Consider the following 24943-nt stretch of genomic DNA (forward strand, 5'->3'; position numbering starts at 1 on the left):
TCAGTATTTCTTAGCAAAAACTGTAGTATATACATATACATGGAAAGGCAGGCATTGATACAGGATGTTCTGCATCCAAGTTTTCGAGTTTGAGTTCCATTAAAATGTTTTCTACAACTTATAAGGACAATGCACACAAAAGTAAAAAGATGAGGTAAACATCTTACACTTTTAAGCATTACTTGAAACTTAATACTTAGATATTCCCAATGCCTAGGCTCTAGAACGATGCTTAGGAGGTCCGCCATAATGATGATGATATGACACGTATCTGAACCACATAATGAGGAGCAGGTTTCTTGGTCTTCTGAGTAGGCAATGATGTTCTTCCCTGTTATTACAAAGCAATCATGACTAAGTTTTGTCAAGAATATTGCTTCTGTGTGGGTTTACATGAGGCACCGAGCTACACTAAGAGCAGTTACAATGCCATTCAAAATTGCCATACTATAGCCCACGTGGAAAGAATGTCCAGTCAGTTTCTTGAACCTGGCAGGTGAAAGAGGAGTAGGAGGAAACATTCCTGGTTCATGTAAGGAACGGCACCAAAAACGGAGGAGAGCTTAAACAAGCTTTATTTGGGAACGCTCCCGGGCGAGGTTCACTGGTCCTAGAGAAAGGGGCCAGAGAAGTCGCGCCCGGGTGCAGGCACGAAAAAAATTTATAGGGGCGGACGCAGGGGAGGTGCTTGCTGTGTGAAGCAGCCCTTTTTTGGTAATCTCTCGGGTGTTGTGGCAATGTCAGGTGTCGGTTGCATCAGCCACTTTGGCGGGGGTTCCGTCTGGCTCCCTGGGCCCTTCCCCGGACCTGCTGGCCTTACATCCCGACTTCTTTGCTGTAATGGGGCGACGTTTGGTCTCTGGCTACCTCCTGCTGTACGGGGGCGCCGGAAGGGAGTCGGGCGGCCAGCGGTCCGGAGGTTAGGGGAGGGCGGCCGCGGGGGGTTCTGTGGGTAGTAAGGTATATGGGTGGAGGAGCATCTGATTTACCGCCACCCGAGAGACTTCTTGTATGCAGCTGCGGAGAAACCTGAGGAAACAGGGGGCAAGCATGAATAGGATGCAGATAAGGATTAAGGGGCCTAGGATTGGTGTTAGCCAGGTATAGAGGGTGGACCGCCACCAATCGGGGATGGGGGAGGTGGATTGTCGCTGCCTGCGTTGGAGTAGTTCTTTTAAGCGCCGGAGAGCATCCACGTTGTCTTCAACGACCTCTGTCTCGTTGATGTAGTAGCAGCACTCTTCCTGTAGGAAGAGGCAGGTACCTCCTTTGTCGGCTGTCAGAAGGTCCAGGGCGCGTCGATTTTGGAGGGCAACTCGGGCTACTGACGTGATCTGGCGCTGGAGGGAGGTGATGGAGGTGGCAGAGGCCTCGATGGCTAGCTGGAGTTTCTGTTCTAGGTCGCGGGATGTTGAGACACTGTGTGTTAGGGCTCCTCCCCCGATGCCCGCAGCGATGAGAGAGGAGGCGAGGGAAATGCCTGCGACCATAGGGAGAAAGATGGCCCATTTTTGTCGGCCAAAAAGTTGTGTGGTAAGAGAGAAATTCGGCTTGGCCACATAATGTGAGTTGTGGAACAAGGGTGACAGGGATACATGGGAAGGGGGAGGAAGAGTTGACCTCTTTTCTAAGGGAGCCATTACACCAAAAGAACAAGCCTGGTGGGGCCCCCATTGGCGTAGTTACAGGGAGAGATGAGTTGCAAGGGAGTGCATCATTCGTTAAGTTTGGGCGGCTGCCATAGCAAACTGTGAGGTTCTTTTTTTCTAAATCTCTGAGGGTGAGAAAGGCCCGTCGAACAGTGGAGGGAGAAGTAAGGGGTCCTTGGGGGGTTTCTTTAGCAGCCAAATATAGGGGTTTAGCAAGAAGAGCAATGTTAGGTATCCAGTGTCGGAAAAATCCTATCAGGCCCAGAAAGGAGAGAATCTGGTCAGCTGTCTCTGGAGGTTGGAGGTCGTGGATGGCCTGGGTGCGGTCGGCTGTCAGGCTGTTTGTTGTGGGGGTAAGGTGGATTCCCAGGTAGGTTACTGAGGGTGTAGACAGTTGGGCCTTGGCTGGAGAGACCCGATAGCCGCGAGAGCCGAGATAATCGAGGTCAGCAGTGTGCTGTTCTGAGAGGCTGAGAGATGGGCTACAGAGGAGGAGGTCATCCACGTATTGGAGGACTATACTGGGGGTGAGAGGGCAGGAAGCGAGGTCCCGCACCAGAGCCTGGCCAAAGAGGTGGGGGCTATCGTGGAAGCCCTGGGGAAGAACCGTCCAGGTAAGCTGGCGGGAAGCCTGGGTATCCGGATCTGTCCAGGTGAAAGCAAAAAAGAAGTAGGAATCAGGGTGTAGGGGGATAGAAAAGAAGGCGTCTTTGAGATCGAGGACCGTAAAATGGGTGGTGGACAAGGGAATGTGGGAGAGCAAAGTGTATGGGTTTGGCACAACTGGGTGGAGGGGAATTATCGCCTCATTGATCAGTCGGAGGTCCTGGACCAGGCGGTAATCTCCTGAGGCCTTGCGGACAGGCAGGATGGAGGTGTTGCAGGGAGAGTCCGTGGGGATGAGGAGCCCCTGGTCTAAGAGTCTGGTGATAATAGGTTGTAAGCCCCTTAGATGAGTTTCAGAGATGGGGAATTGGGGCCTGGATGGAAACTTGGAGGGGTCTTTAAGACGGAATAGGACAGGGGGGTGGTGTGTCGCTATTATGGGCCTCCATGTATCCCAGACCTGGGGGTCTATCCGGTTGGGGAAAATGGGAGGAGGAAGAGAGGAGGGAGAGGGCTCCGCTGCCAGACCGAGGAGGGGGCCTTGGGATCAAGTCTGGCCAGTTGGAGAGGGGCCCCTAGTTGGAAGAGAACATCACCACCTAGCAGAGGAACCGGGCAGGACGGTATGACTAAGAAAGAATGAGTAAAAGGGAGCCTCTCGATGTAACATGAGAGGGGGCCGGTCTGGAGCGGGAAGGATGGCTTACCGTCGATGCCCATAACCGAGATCTGGGAAGGAAAAACTGGCCCGGAATATGTAGGCAAGACCGAATAGGTAGCCCCCGTGTCCACCAGGAATGAGATGGACTTACCCGCTACCTGTAGCGTTACCCTGGGCTCGGCGAGGGTGATGGGGGTCTTCGAGTCCGGGTGTTGTCAGTCGTCAGCCAGTCCCAGGAGTTCGAGTGGTGGAGCCGTCGGGTCGGTCCACCTTCCACGTGGAGGCGCTGAGGGAGGGCCAGCCATAGGGCAGTCACTTTTCCAATGGCCTCTTAGCCCGCAGCCAGGGCAGGGCTTGGAAGGAGGCCGGGGATTGGGACATTGGCGAGCCCAGTGCCCCTCTTTTCCGCACTTGAAGCAGGCACCTGGTGGGGTTGCCTTCGGCAGGTCCCATGGATGGTGTCCATGGGAGATGGCCGGCCGCAGGGTGGCTACGAGGGCTTGGGTTTGGAGGGCCACCTTTTGGTGCATCCGAACCTGTCGGCTGGATTCTGCCAAATCCTCACGGGCATTATAGACTTTAAAGGCCATTTTTTACCAGGTCTCGGATGGGAGTCTGGGGGCCGTCCTCTGCCCGCTTAAGTTTTTTCCTGATATCAGGGGCTGATTGGGTGATAAAGTGGGTGGCCAAGACTGTTGCGCCTGCCGGGGTGTCAGGGTCCAAGCAGGTGTAGAGAGAGCCTCTGTAAGACGGTTGAGAAAAACGGCTGGATTTTCATTGGGCTTTTGGGTTATCTCTTTTGGCTTTTCGAAGTTGACAATCTTGCGGGAGGCAGCCTGCATACCAGCCAAGAGGCATTGGATCATTAGATCGCGTTTGTGGCGACCGTCTTGGCCGTCCTGCTAACTCCAGCCCATATCGGTGCCAGGAACGGCAGTGGCTCCGACGGGCATAATCAGTGAGGTGGACCTGACCTGCGTTGTTTCGGGCAGCAGTTTGAATTCTTTCCCTCTCGTCGGGGGTCAGAGTAGAAGATAGGATCACAAAGATGTCGTGCCAGGTTAGATCGTAAGCTTGAGAGAGGTAGCGAAATTCTTTGATGTAGCGGGAGGAGCTGGCAGAAAAGGAGTCTAATAGCTTTTCTATTTGAGAGAGATCTTGGAGGGAAAAGGGAACATGAACTCTAACTAATCCTTCCGCTCTGGCCACCTCTCTTAAGGGACAGAGAAGTTTTGGGTCCTGGGAGTCGTGGCGGTGAGAGCGGGTGTGTGAGCTGACTGACGAGGAGAGGGGGTGATGAGAGAGAGACGGAGGGAGAAGAAGCGGGGGAAGGGGGGGCCAAGGGGGAGGTTGCCGGGGGGAAGCGGGGGAGTGGTGGGGGGCGCTGGGGTGGGCTCAGGAGGGAGAGGGGCCGGTCCAGGGTAGGGTGGGGGTTGGAGAGGAGCTCTGGAGGGGGGAGAGGCGAGAGATTCGGGTGGGTCGGTGAGTGGAGAGGGGTCATCGTCAAAGTAAATTAGGGGCTTGGATGTAGGCGATGTCTGTTAGGCAAGAAGGATCTGGGAAGTGGAACAATCGACGCAGAGGGAAGGGCGGGAGTGTAAATACCAGGCCTGGACGTAGGGGACCTCGGACCATTTACCCGTCCTGCGGCAGTAGTTCTCTAAATCGCGGAGAACATTGAAATCGAAAGTCCATTCAGGAGGCCATTTAGATTAATTGTCTAGAGGGTACTGTGGCCAGGCCTCGGTGGAATAGAATATGAGCCGCCTGCGGCAGCGGCGGTCTTGAGAAAAGCCGAGTTTTGTAAAGTTGGCCAGGAGACACCCCAGGAGTGTCTTAGGATCTGGTTTGGATTCTGAAGTACCCATGACCTCCGGTCTGTCCCCAGGTGAACAGAGAAAGAGAGAGACGTCTCTGGTCTCAATATCTGGTCACGGCGGATTGGAGAGCAGTCAGGCTGTTGGGACGTCTCCACAATCACCCGAGGCTCGGAGGGAAGACGGAGGAGTCCCTGACGCGGCCGCGGTTAAGGACAGGGAGTCCGGTGGGTAGAGACCCCGGGGGTCGAGGGGAACGAAGGAGGGACTTACCCTGCTTCTGCCGGATCGGGTGGGTGAGCGGAGGTCCCCGGTCGGGAGGGGTGGTCCCGCGGTAATTTGTGGGGCTGGGTACCCCTCCCGGGTTTCGGCACCAAATGTAAGGAATGGCACCAAAAACAGAGAAGAGCTTAAACAAGCTTTATTTGGGAACGCTCCCGGGCGAGGTTCACTGGTCCGAGAGAAAGGGGCCAGAGAAGTCGCGCCCCGGTGCAGGCACGAACAAAATTTATAGGGGCGGACGCAGGGGAGGTGCTTGCTGTGTGAAGCAGCCCTTTTTTGGTAATCTCTCGGGTGTTGTGGCAATGTCAGGTGTCGGTTGCATCAGCCTCAGAGCCGTTGGTTCCGCCCCTCGGGAAGCGGGAAGACCGGGGCCGAGTGGTGTGGCAACGTCAGGTGTCGGTTGCATCAGCCACTTTGGCGGGGGTTCTGTCTGGCTCCCTGGGCCCTTCCCCGGACCTGCTGGCCTTACAGTTCAAAAGAATCAAAATAAGTCACTGTCCAAGAAAAGCTGCAGCAGGAGAATCCAGCAGTTAGGGATATTATAAGTAGAGTCCAGAATCCTAACAGTCCAGTGTGTACATCATCTTCGTTCTTCAAATTTTCAGCATGTAACTCTTTTACGATCAGGTAGGTGATGGCGAGAAGGAAGGCGAGGAGGATGGCTAACAGCAGTGAACAGAGAACTGAGAGAACCTGGACTGGCCAGCGCCGGGCTTGGGCTCTGCCGCCCGCATCCGCGGAGAAAATGCCATTGCGTTTATCCGGCAGGGCGGGAGACCCGTCCCCATCTGGCCAGAGTAGCGAGTCCTTTCTAGGTTCCGATGACGCCCCGGCCGAGAACTCCACCCGCAGGTCACGGGCCACTCGGTTGCATACCTCCTCCTCGTCGACTTCACCCTCACCCCAACTGTCTCCGTGACTCGGGCCGTGGGTGAAGGTGGCAGCCTCCCACTGTCCCACCCCCTACGGGGTGAGGCTGTCTAAGCTCGGGAAGCTGGGACACAGTTGTCTTCCCTTCCCCGGGGGAAGGTGGTGGAGTTTTCTGAAGTCACTTTAAATGAACTTCCCGCACAAAGTTGCGTTTGACAGTCAACCTCCAATATGATACTTGAATAGCTTTCTAGAATCTTAAATAGATCACCGAGGAACATTAGAAACCTAGTGTGAGCAAGCTAGGCTTTTACCTGGTGGAGAGAAGGAGGGACTCTTGCACTATCCATTGTAGTTCTGTGCTATTTTCTCTTAATTTTCACATAACATCGACCCCAACTCGTGTAGATTCTGCCACCCATGTGCAGCTAACATCCATCCAGTTCCTCTCATATCCATTGCAGGAATCTGCTCTAAGTAACGTCATCTCTCATTTGTAATTCTCCAACAGCCTCTGGATTTATCTAGAAGTACACACCCTTGATCTTCCATTCCCCACACAGTAGTCACAAAGATCCCTTTTGCTTAGATTCCTGTATTTTTTTCTCTTAAATTCTCATACATTTCCCTTAACCATTCATGGCCTTGGCTCACCCAGGCTTCCACCTTCATATTTTTTCTATACTACTCTTCCTTTCCTCGGCAACCACATTGAATTTTTTCTGTTTCTTGTACTGTGTCTTTGCTCTTTTCCACCTCAGGACTTTACACATTTACCTACTACATTTACCAGAAACACCCATAATAATTTTCCGTCTCAACCTGCCTGGCTTTTCACCTATACGGGTAACATCCTACTTACCTTTTCCTCACTCCTCTGATCCTAGTTTAAATGCCATTTTCTTAATGCAGTCTTTCCGGAATCCCTTACTTCAAGGTACATTTAGAAGCTAGATTTCTTCTATTTTAGCACATGTCATACTAATAAATATGTATTTAATAGTTACAACATTTATAGAAACTATGTTTCCCTCCATTCAGCATCACACCCCTAGTGCTTAGCCCATAGTGACTGACTTGACTCCCACTGAGCCTTTCTGTGACTTGAGTAGGGACTAGCCTGAAAGGCAAACATCACTGTGGGTACGTGCCATGGACATGGGACAGGCAAGGGCTAACCATGAGGGCTTGAGCAAGTCTGTGTTGGCAAGAATTGAAAGAGCAGTTTCAAGTAGTATGTTTTTTTTTGAACTTTTTGTTTTATGTTGGAGTATAGTCGATTAACAATGTTGTGTTAGTTTCAGGTGTACAGCAGAGTGTTTTAGCTATACATATACATGTCACTATTCTTTTTCAAATTCTTTTCCCAATTAGGTTGTTACAAAATATTGTGCAGAGCTCCCTGTGTTATACAGCAGGTCCTTGTCGGTTATTCATTTTTAAATATAGCAGTGTGTACACGTCAATCCCAAGTACTTACGAACTGGAATAAATGTACTTATAGATGGAGATGATAAGGAAGTAGTCCTGTCCTTTAGGTGATGCTAACAATGATCATAAACAATATAGGAGAAGTCAGTTTATGGGGGTGAGAACGAGAGAGGAGGAATTATGCTGATGGTGTTGAGTTTAAGGAATTTTCATAAGAGATATCCAATAGGCGTAGTTGCATCTTGAGCTGAAGAAATAAGTGAAGATCAGAGAGTTGGGATTCATTTCGTGTGATTGGAATAGTGCTTGTAAAATATGTTTACTCAGGAGAGTATTTTTATTTTATTTTATTTTATTTGCGGTACGCGGGCCTCTCACTGTTGTGGCCTCTCCCGTGTGGAGCACAGGCTCTGGACGCGCAGGCTCAGCGGCCATGGCTCACGGGCCCAGCCGCTCCGCGGCACGTGGGATCTTCCCGGACCGAGGCACGAACTCGTGTCCTTTGCATCGGCAGACGGACTCCCAACCACTGCGCCATCAGGGAAGCCCCAAACAGTTAAATTTTTTGACTTTAGGATTCAAAAATGGGAAAATCAGTTCATGTTGTTTAAATTACTCTCTTGCTTTTATCTTTAGTACCCTCTTTGATGGGAAGAATGAAGAGAACCCTAGCAGGCACTGGGTTAAGAGGGATTCTTTGAACACACACACAGATGTGAGGCTCTCAGGGAAGAAGAGGTTGCTCTACTAGTGATGCTATGCATGGCCAGCCTTGGACACACTTTGAAGAAGGGTGAAATTGCTTAGCATTTCTTTGTGTTTTCTTAGGAGTCCCCTCCTTTACAAAGCACTCAAGTCTCCATTAGCACAACATGTACCAACTAACAAAATCATCCATATCAAGTATAGAAGACTTGCTGTTTCACCTCTTCAAGAAATGATTGCATTTTTAAATGGGTCACTGAAGGAGGAAGACTCACAAAGTAAAAGCAATGGTGAATTACCAAGCATTCACAAAGAAGGTATGTGAACAGTGTTCTTCCCTCTTCCCCTAGAATCTTACTATATAGGACCCAACTGGGATGGAGTTGATGGTACTGGTAACCCAGTATATACCGATGCCCTCTGATTTCAGTAAACTTACTTATGTTAGCATAAAATCTCTGTTACTTTGGATAACTAGGCCTTATAGGAAAAAAGTCAAACCCGTGTTACATTGCCATGTATTTTAGGCCATGTGTTATCACTGTTCCACTGTATAAATTAATGATGTCTCTTTATTTGTAATATTTAGAGAGATGTTATTTATTGCTTTTGATGCCGGAGGGAAAAGACATTATCTCACCGACTTAAAAATGTACCCTCAAATTACACCGTCCTACATGAGGGGTGTGAAGCACGTATGTCGCCTTAATTGGAATTTACAAATAACAGAAGATGACAGCTGTCAAACACCAGTATGAGGAAAAGAATAGCATTATTCAAGTGTCAATTCCAAATTAGCGTATTTCCACTAGTAACAAAAACAACAAGTATATGTTCTCTAGATAACAGCTATTGCATCATATAAAAATTCATATTTATGTGCAAGAAGGAATTGCAAATTTTTCAACGTTTAGATGAAACCATGAACATACACAAGTCTCTTAGGTTTCTGAAGATACTGAAAATGTCATGAAGGTTTTCACATATGTTTTTCAAAAGCAGGTGACATGAGGGACACATAAATCATGATAACATGATAATATGAAGGTAATATTATATTCCCAAATTTGGTTGTTTTACTCAAAGATAGACTTAACTGTTAGAGCACTTGGTTTCACCTATGCTATTAAGGAATGGAGTTTGAGTTCAATTAGTAAACTATTGAAGTTCTAAACTGCTGCTAAATCAAAAGTCCCTAGAGTTTTATTTGTTTGCTTGTCTTATTTGTTTCTAAGGTGATTGGAATTATTTTCTTGGGTGTGTGTTTCTACAGTGTTCTTGCATATTCAAGGAAAATACTTTTTCTATCTCAAGTAGCCTGAAATATGTCAAAAGAGCACATCCAATGATCTCCATCAAGACACATCCCTTGGCTGCTAATCCAACCTAAGAGTTATAAGTACAATGGTTTACAAAGGAGGGTACACAACCCAAGCACATGAAATCCAACAGGGTAAATACTGCATCCATTGTCTCCTACAGCAGTTGTCAAAGAAGAGTTTTTTCCTCCAAAATGAGACACCAGAAGTTACTTTCTTTTTAAGATGTTCCAGTACAATGTAAAAGTAATTACAATATTTAAGAAGGGCATAATATATATTGTAGTCTATATTAGGCATTTTGCATATTTACATATCAGTAATCCTCATGATAATATTATGAAATAGACTTACTACACTTAATTCACAGATGCAGAAATTGATGCTGAAGGAACGTAAATAACCTAATCCATTTATATAGCCAATAGGTGGCAGAAACCAAATCTGAACCCAGGTATCAGTAACTCCAAAGGCCATATTCATTTCATTATCTGATTAATATTAATTGCTATGTAATTGGACCTGCAGTAATAGAACTGTTCAAATGCTTTTAGGCTCTAAATCAATCAGTTGAAAACGTCAATTTTTTTAAAAATGAGAATTCTCAAAGTAAATCATGAAACGTATTATAGCCAAATCTATCATTCAGTGTAAGTGGAAAATCCACTGTTACTGCACAACACACACAGTACCTCATTGTTTCTCAAGGATCCAGATCATTATACTTTAATATCCTATCTACCTTGTCTTTCTGGATAGCCAGCCTAGACTGAGAACAAAGAATTTGACCAAGTCCTTAAACTGTCTCCCGTAATGATATAACTCACCAGGAACCTTATTTTTTAGTAAGATCACAGGTCCTTTCTTTATGATTTACTCCTGGGACCATCACAAACCTCTCTCTTGGCAACTCAGTCACTATCTCCAGTTGACATCAACCAAGACTCCATAAAGCATCATTTCAATCTTTCACTCTGAAAGTCCAACATGTTAAACACATTCTACAGAATCTATGTCACAAAGCAGAAATAGATGATTCCTTTCAACATATATTGTTTGTACATAATACATATCATTTAAATTGTTTTTGTTTTACAAATATAAAGAATTTTAAATCACAGACAACTGGATAATTTAGGAATGTTTGGATCCACTGACCACAAATTTATGATCATCTTGTAGAAATTCCAGATATTTAGGAAAACAGATAAGAAGACCTTATTACTGCCTTGAGAAACTCAAATTATTTTTTAAAATACATGAAAAGAAATATATGACAATCAATGGAATAAATGCCATTACAGTTATATGAAAATAGTTCTTATATGTCTTCTGAATATATTTTCCCTGTAGCACAAAGTTCAACATTGAAGATTTTATATCAACATTTCTGGACTAGGGATTTTGTGGATCTAATAAGAAAAGCCCAGATGGTGGAAATTAAGGCAAAAACTAGTATATTGAGTACATTAATAAGGTTATTATGCTTCATTTTCTCTAAACTTTTTAATTCTCCTTATTAAATTATAGAGAAGTAAATTATTACTACAATTAGTGATTTGGGATCCACAATATTTCCGTTTATCAAAAACCATACCACCTTGGATATAAAAATGCACAAAATGTATTTGCTCTCTACTGGTTGAGAAACATGGGGAATTACTTCCCTTTGGATCCTGAGAATGTCCTCTTCAGGAGCAAAATTTCCCCAATTAAGTTTGCCCTTATCCCTAAATTACTTTATTATTTTTAATCACCATAAAAACGAATTTTCAAATTTTCCAAAAAGTTTATGGGAAAGAAGTAAGAGGAGAATAGTAAATCCAAACTAAGAAAGCAACTGTAAAAGGATACCAATAAAAAGAGACATGGAAAATTTCAAATTTTAACAAATTGCTTCTTGTTGAACTGTGGGGCCCAAACTATTCCACTACTTTTGTCCAAAACCGAGATACCATCTATGAAAAAATATCCTGCCAAGAACCCTCCCTTGGAGGCCTGTCCCAGGGACTCACTCATGCTCTTGCTGGGCAAGAAGGAATCAAGAATTTCCCTATCAGTTGACATGAGGGTAGTATTTCAGCCTGTCGCTAAGTAAAATTCATGTATCTGGTCTTGCTCAAATCATACAGTAAACAATATAAATAATTTAATTTTGCTATGAATAGCAATGATTATTAATGTGGGTCACCAAACCCATAAGCAAATCAGTTAAAACATCTTTTTGTTACCAGAACTCCTGATACTAAGAACAGAGAACATTTCATTGATTTTGTCCTCCTGTTCCATTACAAAGAAATAACAAATATGAGATTACTCCTTTATTCAAGGACTGAAGCCAATGAGAATGACTGTTTTTGAACCCACATTTTCCAAATTGGAAAGGGAACAATGGCAAAAAGGAAATGTTAGTTCTGATTCAGTAGGCGGCTTTATGAGCTAGGTCTTACTCCATGAAAAACATGGAAATTTCCTTTTAACCTGATTGTGCATTTAAGGTTGACCCCAGAAGTAAAGTTGAGCTTATTATTTTAAACTCTGTAACACTCATTCTTTTTTCCCTGCTCAAGATGGCAAGCACAATCCATAATTTAGGTTCTGTGACATAAAAGGTAATTATTGTCCAAATCCTCATAATCACTACCATTTCTTGAAAGCTTACTATGAATCAGGGACTGTGCTTTGAGAGTTACAATTTGGTATCTACAACAACCTTATAAGGTAGATATTATTTTTTTACATTTTATAGATTAAGAGAGGGTAAATAACTTGCCCAAAATCAAATAGTAAGTCAAAGGACTAGAATTTTTACCCTGGTATGTTTAACCCCAAATATATAGTCATAACCACTAGACTTTGGTCAAGTCGTATCATTTTTCTCTCAGCTATAAGGTATGGAGTTGAAAATTTTGGGGCAATTTTCAAACTTTGTAAATTTTTTTGAAATGAAATTGAATTTCTTTGAAATGAAATTGTGTATATAACCTTGATTTATAAAAATCAAGCTTCAGGAGAAGAAAAAATAGGTCTCTAAATCTTCCTATCCCTGTGGTTGTCTGGAAACAGTTTTGCAGTAATCTTGGCTCCTACAGAAAACCTATTTTGAAAATTACTAGACTACAGGACCTTTGGGGGACCATCCAAATTCCTTCCACAAATCACATGAACAAACTGAAGAAAAAAACCATATAATCATCTCAATAGATGCAGAAAAAGGTTTTGACAAAATTCAACACTCATTTATGATAAAAACTCTCCAGAAAGTGGGCATAGAGGAATCTACCTCAACACAATAAAGGCCATATACAACAAGCCCACAGGAAACACATTCTCAATGGTGAAAAACTGAAAGCATTTCCTCTAAGATCAGGAACAAGACAAGGATGTGCACTCTCGCCACTTTTATTCAACATAGTTTTGGAAGTCCTGGCCATGGCAATCAGAGAAGAAAAGGAAATAAAAGGAATCCAAATTGGAAAAGAAGAAGTAAAACTGTCACTGTTTGCAGATGACATGACACTACAGGTAGAAAATCCTAAATATGTTACCAGAAAACTACTCATCAATGAATTTGGTAACGTTGCAGGATACAAAATTAATACACAGAAATCTCTTGCATTCCTATTTTTACCAAAGATATTGATGAATTTAGTAAAGGATTTCATGGTGAACGATTTCATATGCGAACACTATTAGGCTGCTGAGAGAAAACGATGGGGTAAGGGTCCTTTCCCTTCCAGTAACTCACCACACTGTTCAGACATTGTAAACACTCCTTATCTGAGGACATTATTTAGACACCTCCTCCCCCAAGAGACAAAAAGCATATGATACCAGATTTACTTTTGGCATAGCAAACAAAGAGGTCATGTTATTCCTGCACAAAAGACTCTTGATCAAGATAATCTTACTGTTCTTCTCACCTTGGCTAAACTGTGGATAGGTTTTATTCCCTGTCAGCAGGCCGCTGACCTCCTTTTCCTTAAAGCATTTGCTTGAGCAAAGTTGCAATATAAATTGGGTTTGTTTTTGAGATGTAAATATTCTCTCAGTCTCTTCCTAGTTTTACAATCCAAGAATGTCTTTCTCAAGGACCTTCTCAAGGAATAGATGATACCCAAGTTTTGCTAGCCTCTTAGGTTGATGGCAGAAAAAAAAGTAGAAAAATAAGTATGACCCAGATTTTGAGATTTGGATGGAGATGAGAGTGTTTTCAAGGCAACAGACAATAAAGAATACAATGTGTGTATTAAGTGATGGCGAGAACAAATTTCAAATGATGAGAAGATACTCATGACTTCTATAAAACTTCATGGAATGTGCAAATGGGGAAGAAAGAACTCTATTTGGATAAATGCTTGAACGGATAATAGTGTCATCTGGAGAAAAGAAAGGGAGATTTTGCAATGGTAAGATAAGTCAGAGGAAAGTAACCAAATGAGAAATAAACTCAAGGTGAAGGAAATTGCATAGAATTGATACAGCAGAAAGAAGTGTAATTTAGGTGACTTTGAAGTGACAATGCTTTTCTGTGATCTCCAAATTGGAAACTATGCGCATGCCAAGTATAAAGTGAAATCTCCAAGGCTCTACCCACAAGAACACTCTGTAATATCAAGCACAGATAACAAAACTAATTAAAGAGGCATAGTTCTTACTGAACAACTTAACATTTCAACCCAACCACAAGGCTATTTCAGAATAAACTGTTCACTAAAATGCCACATGCCCTTTGATCCAAATCTATGCTCCGCTGATATTCTAAGTAGTGACAGTCATTAGATTAGTGATAAAATTTTATTACATAGTGAGAATAATGAAAGTTATGTCTCTGTGTGAGACAAAAGTGGGGGAAAGAAAATCAAAGCAATGAGGTCACAAAAACACGGAGGAAGACAGAAAATATGACTTGGCTTGAAACTCTTGGTCATTAAACATTTCCTGACTTAAAAATCCATTAATATTTATGCCAGGAGTGAAAAAAACTGGGTATAGAATACGGCAGTGTTGGAACATTTCTGTGTGCAGCTAATACTTATCTGAGAATCCTCCCGTTCCTTCAGTCACTGATGTAACTCCTCTTGGTCATGGTCACAAAAGCATGTGGAGTGGAGCTGTTCACCAACATAAGGTCCCAGAATGTTCAGGGTAGAAGAAGAACCAGGACATGATCACCTTCTTTTTTCTTTCCCTTAACTATGTCACTTGGGGTTAAGGAAATGGCTTCTCCATGTTTGTACAAGGAGGATGCTCATCAAAACCTTTTATTTTTTCACTTAATCTTTAGTGCTTTCAGGGGAAGAACGAAAAGCCTTGGTGAAAAGTATATTTTCTTTTTAGTTATAGCATAATTTTATCTTCACAGTCCTATTGAAATACGGGATCCCCAGAACACAAAATGTTAAAAAAAATATTAGTCCTCTATACATCTCAGTGTTCCCCTTGAAAGTGAAGGAATTGGCTAGAAAGAAGTCTAATGCCTCTTCCATGCTCAAAAACCTCTAAAAATTAAAAAAAAATATTGTGCATCGCTATGCTGATTATTATACTAGACACCTTCTGTGGCTGTTTACCAACAAGTAAAACAGCATTTCAATATCTGAATAATGATTATGATCATACCCAAGTGTACTAGGGAATAAGCACTAGGTGCTCTGATATGACAAGAAATTACAGGTGAGAGGCTGAAAATAAAGGAGTTAAAAACAAACCAACTTTTATTCTCTTTCCTTAACAGTAAGCCCTATGCAATCAATTTACCATTATAGCCCCTGGGAATGGGTACAGTGTCTTCCACGTAAGGAAGGAGAAGAATGTAATATACAGAAGTATCACATCCAGGAAAAAGGAGAAAGAGACAAGACAATTCCCTCCAGCCTCAGAAAAATGTGGAAAGAAGTTGAACAAGAGAAGGGAAGTTAGGGGAGAAGTGCCTGTGGCACAGGCTTCTCTTCAGAGCTCCCAACATGAGCAGAGAGAACATGGGAAAGATGGACTGATGAAATGATCAGTAGCATAGAAGCTTTAGCCCCACTTACACACTTAACAAAGAGATTCCACTAAGGCTAGTCTTGTACCAACCTGGGGTCAACCATGATCAGAGAAAAATAATGGCATATACACTTAGCTAGGCAAAGGAGAAACTTGACATAGACCTCCCCAAGCATCTCAGCTTCCATGAGACTCAGAACTTTCCATTTGCACTTGGAAATGTGGGAAGGGACACACAGAAGGTAGCTGAGAGTCTTGACAGATGTTGGCAGAAAAGATGGTACTCGTAGGAGCAAGTCGATTTTGAATTCAGTGACTTGCCAGAGCCTAATTAAATGGAAGTTGCAGTTATATCTCAGAGGGTCTACAATGCCGGTGAGACTTGAGGGTGGTCCTCATAAGTGGGAGGACTTGGCCCCCAAATGAGCTGAGAAAGAATAAACCGCAAGTTCACCAGTAGTAAAGTTAAAATGCAAAATATGGTCACATGAGGCCCCTCCCTCCATACATTCAGATGTGATCTTGGAGTTGAGGTGGGGAAATGAGTGCCACTCTGAAACACTATACATTTACTTAGAGGGACATTCTGAATTACTGTCTGAGGCCCAGTGCCCCAAGGGATGGACAGGGAATGGAGTTCTGCATTATCCAGGGGAATGGCTATCATGAGATTTATTATGTGAAATAGAAAGAAAATATATTATTTTTGTACATCTCAGTGTAATGTGAGTAAATGTGTGACTTCATAAGACAACAACAGGAAAATCAATGAACTGTCAAAGCTCAGTTTGGAAACCTCCTGAAGAGTGTTTTTTAAACATATGTTGCACAAAAGTCTGTAAGGTTCCATTTGTTAGATTTTACTATGCTTATTGTATTCAAAGCGCTGGTAACAAATTAAAAAAAAAAAAAGCCATGTCAACCATATTTCAGTGAATAAAAAAGAAAGAAAATAAAATAAGTCAACTATACTTCAATAAATTAAAAAATGAAATAAAATATGCTTCCCTATCCAAGAATATAGGTATTATATAATTTATTTGATACTTTTTTATATTCAAATTGATTAAAATACATTATAGTTTATTTTTGAAGTGAAAAACCCTAGCTAAAGAAAATACCTTTTTCAACTGAAGTTTCTGTGAAACCATTTCACACTATACGTATTGTTTCATAGGAATCCATGATGCTTAAATCATTTATTTTTATTTCAAATTCAATATTATTGTTCATTTAGTGTTTTTACCTATGTTCTTTACTATTTTCAATCATTGTCATCAGATTTTGTCTTCAACAATCATCTCTCTATTTCTTTTATCTTGAATACCACTTTCTCCTTTAAATGTACCCCATTTTCTTCAAAGTAAGAAAAAGAAAAGAATTGATTTGGTGACTATTCTGTGTAAGGTTCGGTTCTAGATAAGGAAGTATTAAAAAAAAAAGAAAGAAAAAAAAGGTAGCATTCATACAAACCTAGACCAAACTCTTAAGTAACCTAAACCGCTGATATTAATAAAGATTTTTAATATACTTTATAATAATTCAGAAAAACACTTCATCAATATTCAAGAAAAGCGTCAGATTCTAAAACCAGGAGGACTGAATCCCATCAATAGCTGCGTGAAACTATTTCTTTCTGGGAAGGAAGGCTTTTCCAAATGTCTACCTCATCATTTAAAAATGAACATTTTAAGTTGTGAAACCTGAACATACATTTTAAACAAAGTATATGATGCTCTTAACGAAGAGATTAGGAATAAGGGAGCAAGATTTCTTGGACTGCTTGTCTAGAGTCAAACACGGATGGACTAAACAAAGCCCTCTTTCAGTTTTTTGACTCAAAGAAATCCACTCAATGACAAGTAAGGTATTCTCCCTTTTTAACCAGGGGTATTGTGTTAATAATGACATGAACAAAAATCAATTTGCTGAAGACAATTTTAAATATCTAGAGATGTATTTGTGACGTGAAATGAGAGCAAAGCTGTGTTTGCCCTTCGTTTGTCAGAAAGGTCAAGTGTCTCAGAGCATTTAATTTAAAAAGAAAAAAAAAGTGCACAAAACATAACACTATTTCACCAGTTGAAATGGCTCTGGAGTTTTCCATCAACTTCAGAAATTAGTTTCCAAGTGTTGCCTGCTTTCATTCAGTCTGCAACCAGCATGGAGCAGACCACCTGCTGTGAAATAAGGGTGTAGCGACCAACAGTTATTATAGCAGTAGCCTGAGTTTATTGCTTATTGGTACTAAGCTTAAATCTTTGTAATTGTGAATTACTGAGTTAGCTGAGATTTATGGATATGCACAATCATTTAGAATGGCATTCATCCCAGAAGGGTATTATCTAAACCAATTATCTTATAGTGACGCAGTTGCAATGCTATAGTTAGGGCTGTATCAGCATTTCCATTATAAAGTCCTATTTTCAGGGTTTTATAATTTGACCATAAAAATTCTCTCTTGAAACTTGGCAAACAAGGTCTGAGACATAGAACTCAGTTTTCTAAATGAAATTAAAAAAAAAAAATACACATTTGATCTATTCAGCCATCTGAATAGTAACAACAAAAAGTAACAACAAAAATACACCAACTATATCTAGACAGAATTAGAGAAAAGAACAATTACCTAAAACACCAAGGTGTAGAAATGGTCAATTTCTATCAATTACATATTAAGTTCCTGTGAGGTTAAGAAGAACAATGGTTTGAAAGGAGGTTTGAAGATGCCAATGAAAATCTCACCAATGCTAATAGCAAACCAACGATTGGGGCAAGTCACTTCATCTCCAAGGATCAGATCTCTTATATGTGAGGCAGAGAGAATTACACTTGTATAAAGGTGTGAGAATCCAGTAGAAACAAAGACTTTAAAATTGTAAAAGCAGTTTATAAGTATGCAATATTATTTCTTTGGCTGAGAATCGTTCCTTCTTCTACTGCCAGGTGTTACTGTCCACACTGCTTGTTTAGATTTATTACATGTGCATAGCTCTCCCCCAAACTCACGGAGTAGCGAATCTCTGTTTTTGTCTCCATTGTGTCACACAGTTATTTGTTCGATTCATGGAGAATTAAATTGGTTTTACACTCTCCTTTCACAACTGACAGTGGTTGCCTGACTTTATTTTGCATGGAGTCAGTGTTTCTAGTCAGAATTAATCCGCCCTAGAAACGTGACGACTGCCCTCTAGCGATCAACAGAGAACGTGCACGTGCCAGAATCTGTTTTTATGAGACAGGTCCATGGGAATTTACTTTTTATAATTTATAGAGCATATAAAACAAATCATAAGTCCTTAAAAATCTAAAATACTCGATACGAAAGAGGGAAGGTATTTCTCTGTGCTGTATTAACGCAAGTGATGAAGAACACAGGCTCTGATGACAGACTCCTTAGGGTCAATCCCGACTCTACTGCTTGCTAGCTTAATACATCGGCAAGATACCTAGTAACTCTGAGACCCAATTTCCCATCTATAAAATTGAGGCTAATGGTAGCAATTATATCTGAAAGTTATCATAATGATTATAGGGGATAATCCGTGAAAACCTTGGCTTCTACTAAGTATAAGAAAAATGTTCTTTCATTATGTTGTTCTTTCTGCTGTTCCATTCTGAGAATAATATTCTTTCCAAAATTGTCATTCATGAAGAGTATCCTCTTTCATGTGTTTTTCTTTGAATATTTTATTTAAACAAGCTTAAAGAAATCTAAAATTGATTTTTTAAAAAGGCGAATGTTTCTTTTACTATGTAAGGAATAGAATATATGTCAGCTCTTTACCTTCAACACACTTATAATTCTTTCACTTATGATATAGAGATGTAATTAAGAGTCATTAAGGCCCTGGGCTTAGCACTGAACAGAGTAAAGACGTGGTCTTTACTATTCAGAAATTTACACTCACCTGGGAGAAATATGACATACCGTGCGGGCACTTTAGAGTCGGAGGCATAGAAGGTGAGCTCTGGCAGGAACTGGATTTCAATTCACTTGCTGTGTAAACTTTGGAAAGTTTCTGAACGTTTCTGTGCCTCAATTTCCTTATCTACATCATGCAGAGGAACGTCCATAAAGTATGTGGTATAGTAACTGGAACATTCCAGATGCTCAGTACATGTTAAACAATGCTGTTTTAACCTTTGTCTTTCACACTATCTTGGATTCTAATGCTCACCTAAAATAGATAAATGTTGCCTACCCACACTTTTTTAGTGTTTGCAAACTGGGTAATGAAACGTCTAAGAAGCCCACCTCATTAGAATGTTTCCATGGCAGACAGAGGATCCTATCCATGATACTCAGCGAGTGAGGAATTATGATTTTCATTTGCTGGGGGTGGGAAAATCTAGACTCAAATAACTTACAACCTCCAAAATGTACAGGAGACCCCAAATTTTTCCACTTCTCAATGATAATCTCAACTTTCCGGGTCTTCTCACACTCAGAACAGAAAGGATCACATACACAGTTGAACTCTCAGATATGTTAAATTTGCTGAGAAGTATTTTATGGCTCGAGAGGAAGGAGGATTATTTTTTATAAAATCTGAAGAAAGGTGGACTTTTTCCTAGTGATCTGTTTATTTAAGGGGTAAGTTCTGAGGTCAAAACTTGAGTGAATTCTCTATGTGAGACAGTTTTGTTAGAAAGAAAACAAGAGATGCTATAATTTAGGAAAGATGCCATTCTACAAGACAGAATCTAGAGAATTAGAATACATTGTCTTCCCTGAGTCAAGAACATCGACCCTAGATTCAGGGAAGGGGCATAATAAATGGGAATATTATCTAGAAGATGGCTTATCCATTCTGGGATGTTGTTTGTCTCTCACTTGGAAGGACTCAAGTTCTCAAAGACCAAGTTCCACATAGTTACCTGTTATGGAATAGGGATGCATGGAAAAAGAAGGATATACAAACAAAAGAAGAGTTATTGAGAAAGGTGAGAGAGAGAGAGAGAGAAAGAAAGGGATGGTTTGAGGACCACCTACCTATCCAGTGTTCACCTCTGTGGTTCACCTCAATTAACATTATAGGTGGATGGTCTTCAGTTCTGCTTTATAAAATTCAACAAGCATATATGTTATTCAATATATGTTATGGACAGTTGCTAAATTAGGTGATTGGAATTCAAACATAAATTAAAAATAGATCCATGATCTCAAAGAGATTACGGTTGGTGGAAGAAACTGACAAAAAAAAAATTTGAAGATTTTAATAAAATCTGATAAGTACTTTCACAGAATGTGGGCAAATAATACTTTGAGAATACCTAAAAGGGACAGGGCGTGTTGACAGGAAGTCTGAAAATATTTTCTGAAGGAGACAGTTTACCTGAAGGTTTAGTGAGAACAATTTTTCATCAGTTGAAGAAAGGAGGCAACATGTTACCGACCAAGTAGGGAAAACGAACACGAGCAAATGTTTTTTGTTAGCCTGCTCCCGGGCCCTCCATCCGCTCATTCCCTCTGCCACACCCACACTCCAGCCCCACTTTGTCCCCTCAAGCTTCTCTCTCTGCAGCGTGCTGCGCTGGGTCTCAGCCACAGACACGTGGATGTAATTAGTATTTACTCACCATGGTCCACCCCCATGTTGAACGGCCGGGCCACAAAAGGTGAGCATAAGGTGACCTCACTAGACTTTGTGGAACACACTTTAAAAGGTAGATCCTGATACTGCGTCGGAGTGCGACTATCAAGTCAGTCCACACTTGTTAGGATTTGGGCTAGGTTTTGACAGAGCAGTAAAGAGGAAATTTGTTTGTAGTGATTGACTACTCCTGAAACAGTGTGTAGCCCCTGCTTCTGTAGAGTTTACAGTGTAATGAAAAAGATACACGAGCAAACTGACCATTAAAAAGGGGGCAGGGTCATCTGTAACGTAAACATAACACATGCCCAGAAATTCCAGGAGTTTAAAACATCAGGCATCTAATTCAGAATAATTCAAGGACTCTAGTCTAGTGAGAAATTCTAGAAGAAGAAATTCTAGAAGAAGTGGTAGTGATGGCAGAATTGGTAGGAGTTAGCTATAGTAGTGACAGGGCTCGGGGCAGGCAGCCCCCAAATGTGCCAAGGTACCATGTTGATTATTTTGAATTAAAGTTACTTGAGAAACAGTCTGTACAAGAAGAACACTCTGACCCACTTTTGTTCCCCTGAAATCAGGAAAAAAACTCCTATGCGAAGGCATCCTTATCTCGGGAGATAGGGAATCCAAGGCTGACAAAGCTGTATAAACAAACGTTGTTACTTCTTCATTCATTTGCCACCCCAAGCAAAACCCCTTTGATTTCAAACCCAGTCATTGTCTCCAACCCCAGTGGTGCAAAATATTCCTGTGCATAAACAGCAGATTTGAAAAAGCAATGTTAGCACAGTAATTGTAAAGATGAAGAAACAGAACTCGAGTTACTGTAATTCTGTAAATCCGCGAGACCATTTTAAGTTTTAATTTGAATTTAAGGTTGAAAACAGCAAAACAGTGCAAACTCTAAGGTGTTTTATACATAAATATTTATATGCATATATACGTGTGTATATGTATATATATATGCATATATATGATGAAATTATGTATAAAATGTGAAATATTTTCCTGAATTACCTGACCCAGGCCTCAAATATACAGGAACACCACCAGAGGAAAGACGTAGCCTGGACAGAAGGAACAGCATATGTGAACCTAAGGAGCTCAGAGATTGCCGCTGAGAGATTACAGGGAGTGGATACTGAAGAGTTAGGCCCTTGCAAAATCAGGAAGAAGCCTGGGAGCTAAGTTTTGAAATTTGAACTGGAACTGATAGGTAACTGGGAGCCATCGAAGAGTCCCAAGTGTGGATTAGCATGATCATTTGTACTTTCTAGAGATAATTATGACTACATTGTAAGAAAAGGTCATGGGGGTGACACTGAGTGGAAGATCAGTTATGTGACTGCTGTCATTTCAGTGAGAGAAAATGACGCTCTGAATTAAGGTCGTAGGTCCACCACTAGAGAAAAACACAAATGGAAAGAGGGGTGTCCTGGTACTGCTAGGATTTGGGCTTGGGTAACGGAGTGGGTGGCAGTGCCAGTCACAGAGCTAAGGAGAGCGCTGGAGCAGGGGGTTCAGGAGAAAGGGTCATTTTGGTCATAGGTTGCATGCTTTTCCAGTGGGATACAGAAACAGAAGTATCTTGGAGGCACCTGAATATATTACCCAGAAGCTGAAGACAGACCTAGAAAGAGATATAGATTTGAGAATCTGGGGAGAGAGATGTTTGGCTAGTTGAAGCTCTTTGGGCCGTATACTCTCATTAGAAGTCCTGTGACCCAGATCCCTGGCGCTGCACCTCTTATCTCTACCACGGCAAACTCTATCACCGTCCTTTACTAACTCTATGTCCTTAGTCAGGCTATTTCATTTCACTGGGCCTCAATAATCTGTAACCTAGCAGTTATCATACATTAGGGGGAGGACATATTTTGAGAGTTCTTAAAATATTTGTCTATATTTTTTTCTCCTAACTGCCTCATAAGCTGTTCTAGTATTTTCCCAGTTAGAAAGTCTTTCTTTGGATTTAGATTTTTGGCATCTCCAAGAATTCCTATTTAAAATAAAATTTCCTTGACATGTAATTAATAAATAAGGATAACAGCTATTAAATTATGTTTATTATGTGCCAGACACAGCCCTAAATAACGTGCATATTTTAAGTCATCCAATCTCTTAAAAGCCCTGTAGGTAGGTACTATTTTTTTTTAAAATATGACCTTATATTAATATTAGTAATTTTTTTATAGGAAATGACAATGGCTCTTAACATCTTTTTATTTATTTATTTATTTTGCAGTACGCGGGCCTCTCACTGTTGTGGCCTCTCCCGTTGCGGAGCACAGGCTCCGGACGCGCAGGCTCAGCGGCCATGGCTCACAGGCCCAGCCGCTCCGCGGCACGTGGGATCTTCCCGGACCGGGGCACGAACCTGTGTTCCCTGCATCAGCAGGCAGACTCTCAACCACTGCGCCACCAGGGAAGCCCCGGTAGGTACTATTTTTATTACCCATTTTTCAGATGAAAAAACTGGGGAAAGAAAAGTCAAGAAACTTGCCCCAGGTCTCACAGCTGGTGGTAGGATCTGAACCCACACAGTCTAGCTCCAGAATCTGTGCTCTTGATGACTAATCTACACTACTGTTAATTTCTTTAGTAGGATAAATTGTTAATGAAGAATTACGTTGGTCAGGTCAGAATGCCTGGTAAGTGTGATTAACTTATAGAATAAGGTTTTGGCAGAATGAGATTCAGGGCTGATGAACTTTAGTGGGGAGAAGTAAAGATGCTGTCTTGTTGAATGCTGGGCCAGGCACGGTGCTCGACCTCCTGGACATTTGGGTGTAGAGGAGGACATGCCTAGTGGAAGGGGTATAAATAGGGACAAGAGAGTCACAAAGAAGGAGGAATCCATCAAAGACGCATTCAGATACTTTATATTGAAAGCACCTGTCTACCCCCAGTTTTTCCACATAATTATGTGTTTACCCATTTGTATATTTCCACAGGAAAGTTATGTGCATGATGTGGTACAAAATTCTTGATCCAATGGTTGAAAAGTGAGAGAGTCTTTGGGGACAAAGAATCTGTAGAGCATTTCAAATATCTGATAGCACTTTCCCCCTCCCTGTCTCCATTTGTTTTCTTCTCGTTCATTTTATCTTGATTTTGTTGTAACAGATGCCGATAGAGTTTTTGACACTGAGAATGCCAGATCCATCATTAATGTGTTGCCAAACTGGGGAAGATTTACTAACAATATGTTTTGCCAGCATCAGTTCGCAGTCTCTCGTAGAGAGACTCATTTGAATAACATCTGAATAAGGGAGTTAATAATAGTAGCCTAGAAGCAAAAGCCAGATTGGATTAATGAGCAACTGACCCAAATCTTCACCCTGAATTAAAACTGAATGGCATTAGAATAATTTTGGAGGCACAAAATGTTCTGTCAATACTAGACCCTCCTTCCACCCTTTCCCTGCTTCCCCTCCTGCTACCACATTTTTAACACAGTACTTGCCTTTGCCCCTTTCTGGCTTTACCTGGGAGTTAAGAAAGGATATATTGGATTGACATTATGATCACTTCATAGCATCAGCAGAAAATATTATTCTGAAATTGGTTATAAATTTTAATTATTCAGAAATGATGTATCGAGTAATTCATGCTGATGTACAGAATAAATGTAATGGCTAAAAATGGTAAGGGGGATTAAGAAAATTTTCTTCTTCTAAATCCAAATATCTAAGAATGTTACAATGTTATATTCAGTTTGTGCATTTGTTTGTAAGAGAGAGAGTGGAGGGAGACAGAATTACTGGTGGTTAGCCATTCAGACCCATCTATTTATAATAGTAGCACAGATTTGCTGTGAGACGTGATTGTCTCCTTTGAGAAATATAACGTGAGCTTGTGCCTATCTAAATACAACAAAATATATAAAAGGTAGAGGGGTCAAAGGAAGGTATGTATGTGGGAGGTATTTGAAAGCGCTATTTTATTTCACAGTTAATTTATCAGAATTGAATTTCCAGGTTTTGTTGTTGTTGTTAATCCTTAAGTATTAAAT

At 41.6% G+C, this 24943-nt stretch overlaps 1 protein-coding gene across 1 annotated transcript; it reads right to left on the reverse strand.

The window, feature by feature from the left end:
* Positions 1 to 389: 389 nt before the first annotated feature.
* Positions 390 to 23731, reverse strand: LOC116762170 (ADP-ribosylation factor-like protein 6-interacting protein 6). Its single transcript, XM_032648921.1, has 4 exons — positions 23558 to 23731; positions 19243 to 19383; positions 5578 to 5978; positions 390 to 525 (listed from the first exon to the last, which is right to left on the reverse strand). Exons 1-4 carry the CDS (start codon positions 23729 to 23731, stop codon positions 390 to 392), a joined length of 852 nt encoding a protein of 283 aa, XP_032504812.1.
* Positions 23732 to 24943: the final 1212 nt, after the last annotated feature.

The sequence above is a fragment of the Phocoena sinus genome, chromosome 11 (genome assembly GCF_008692025.1).
Source record: "Phocoena sinus isolate mPhoSin1 chromosome 11, mPhoSin1.pri, whole genome shotgun sequence".
Lineage (NCBI taxonomy): Eukaryota > Metazoa > Chordata > Mammalia > Artiodactyla > Phocoenidae > Phocoena > Phocoena sinus.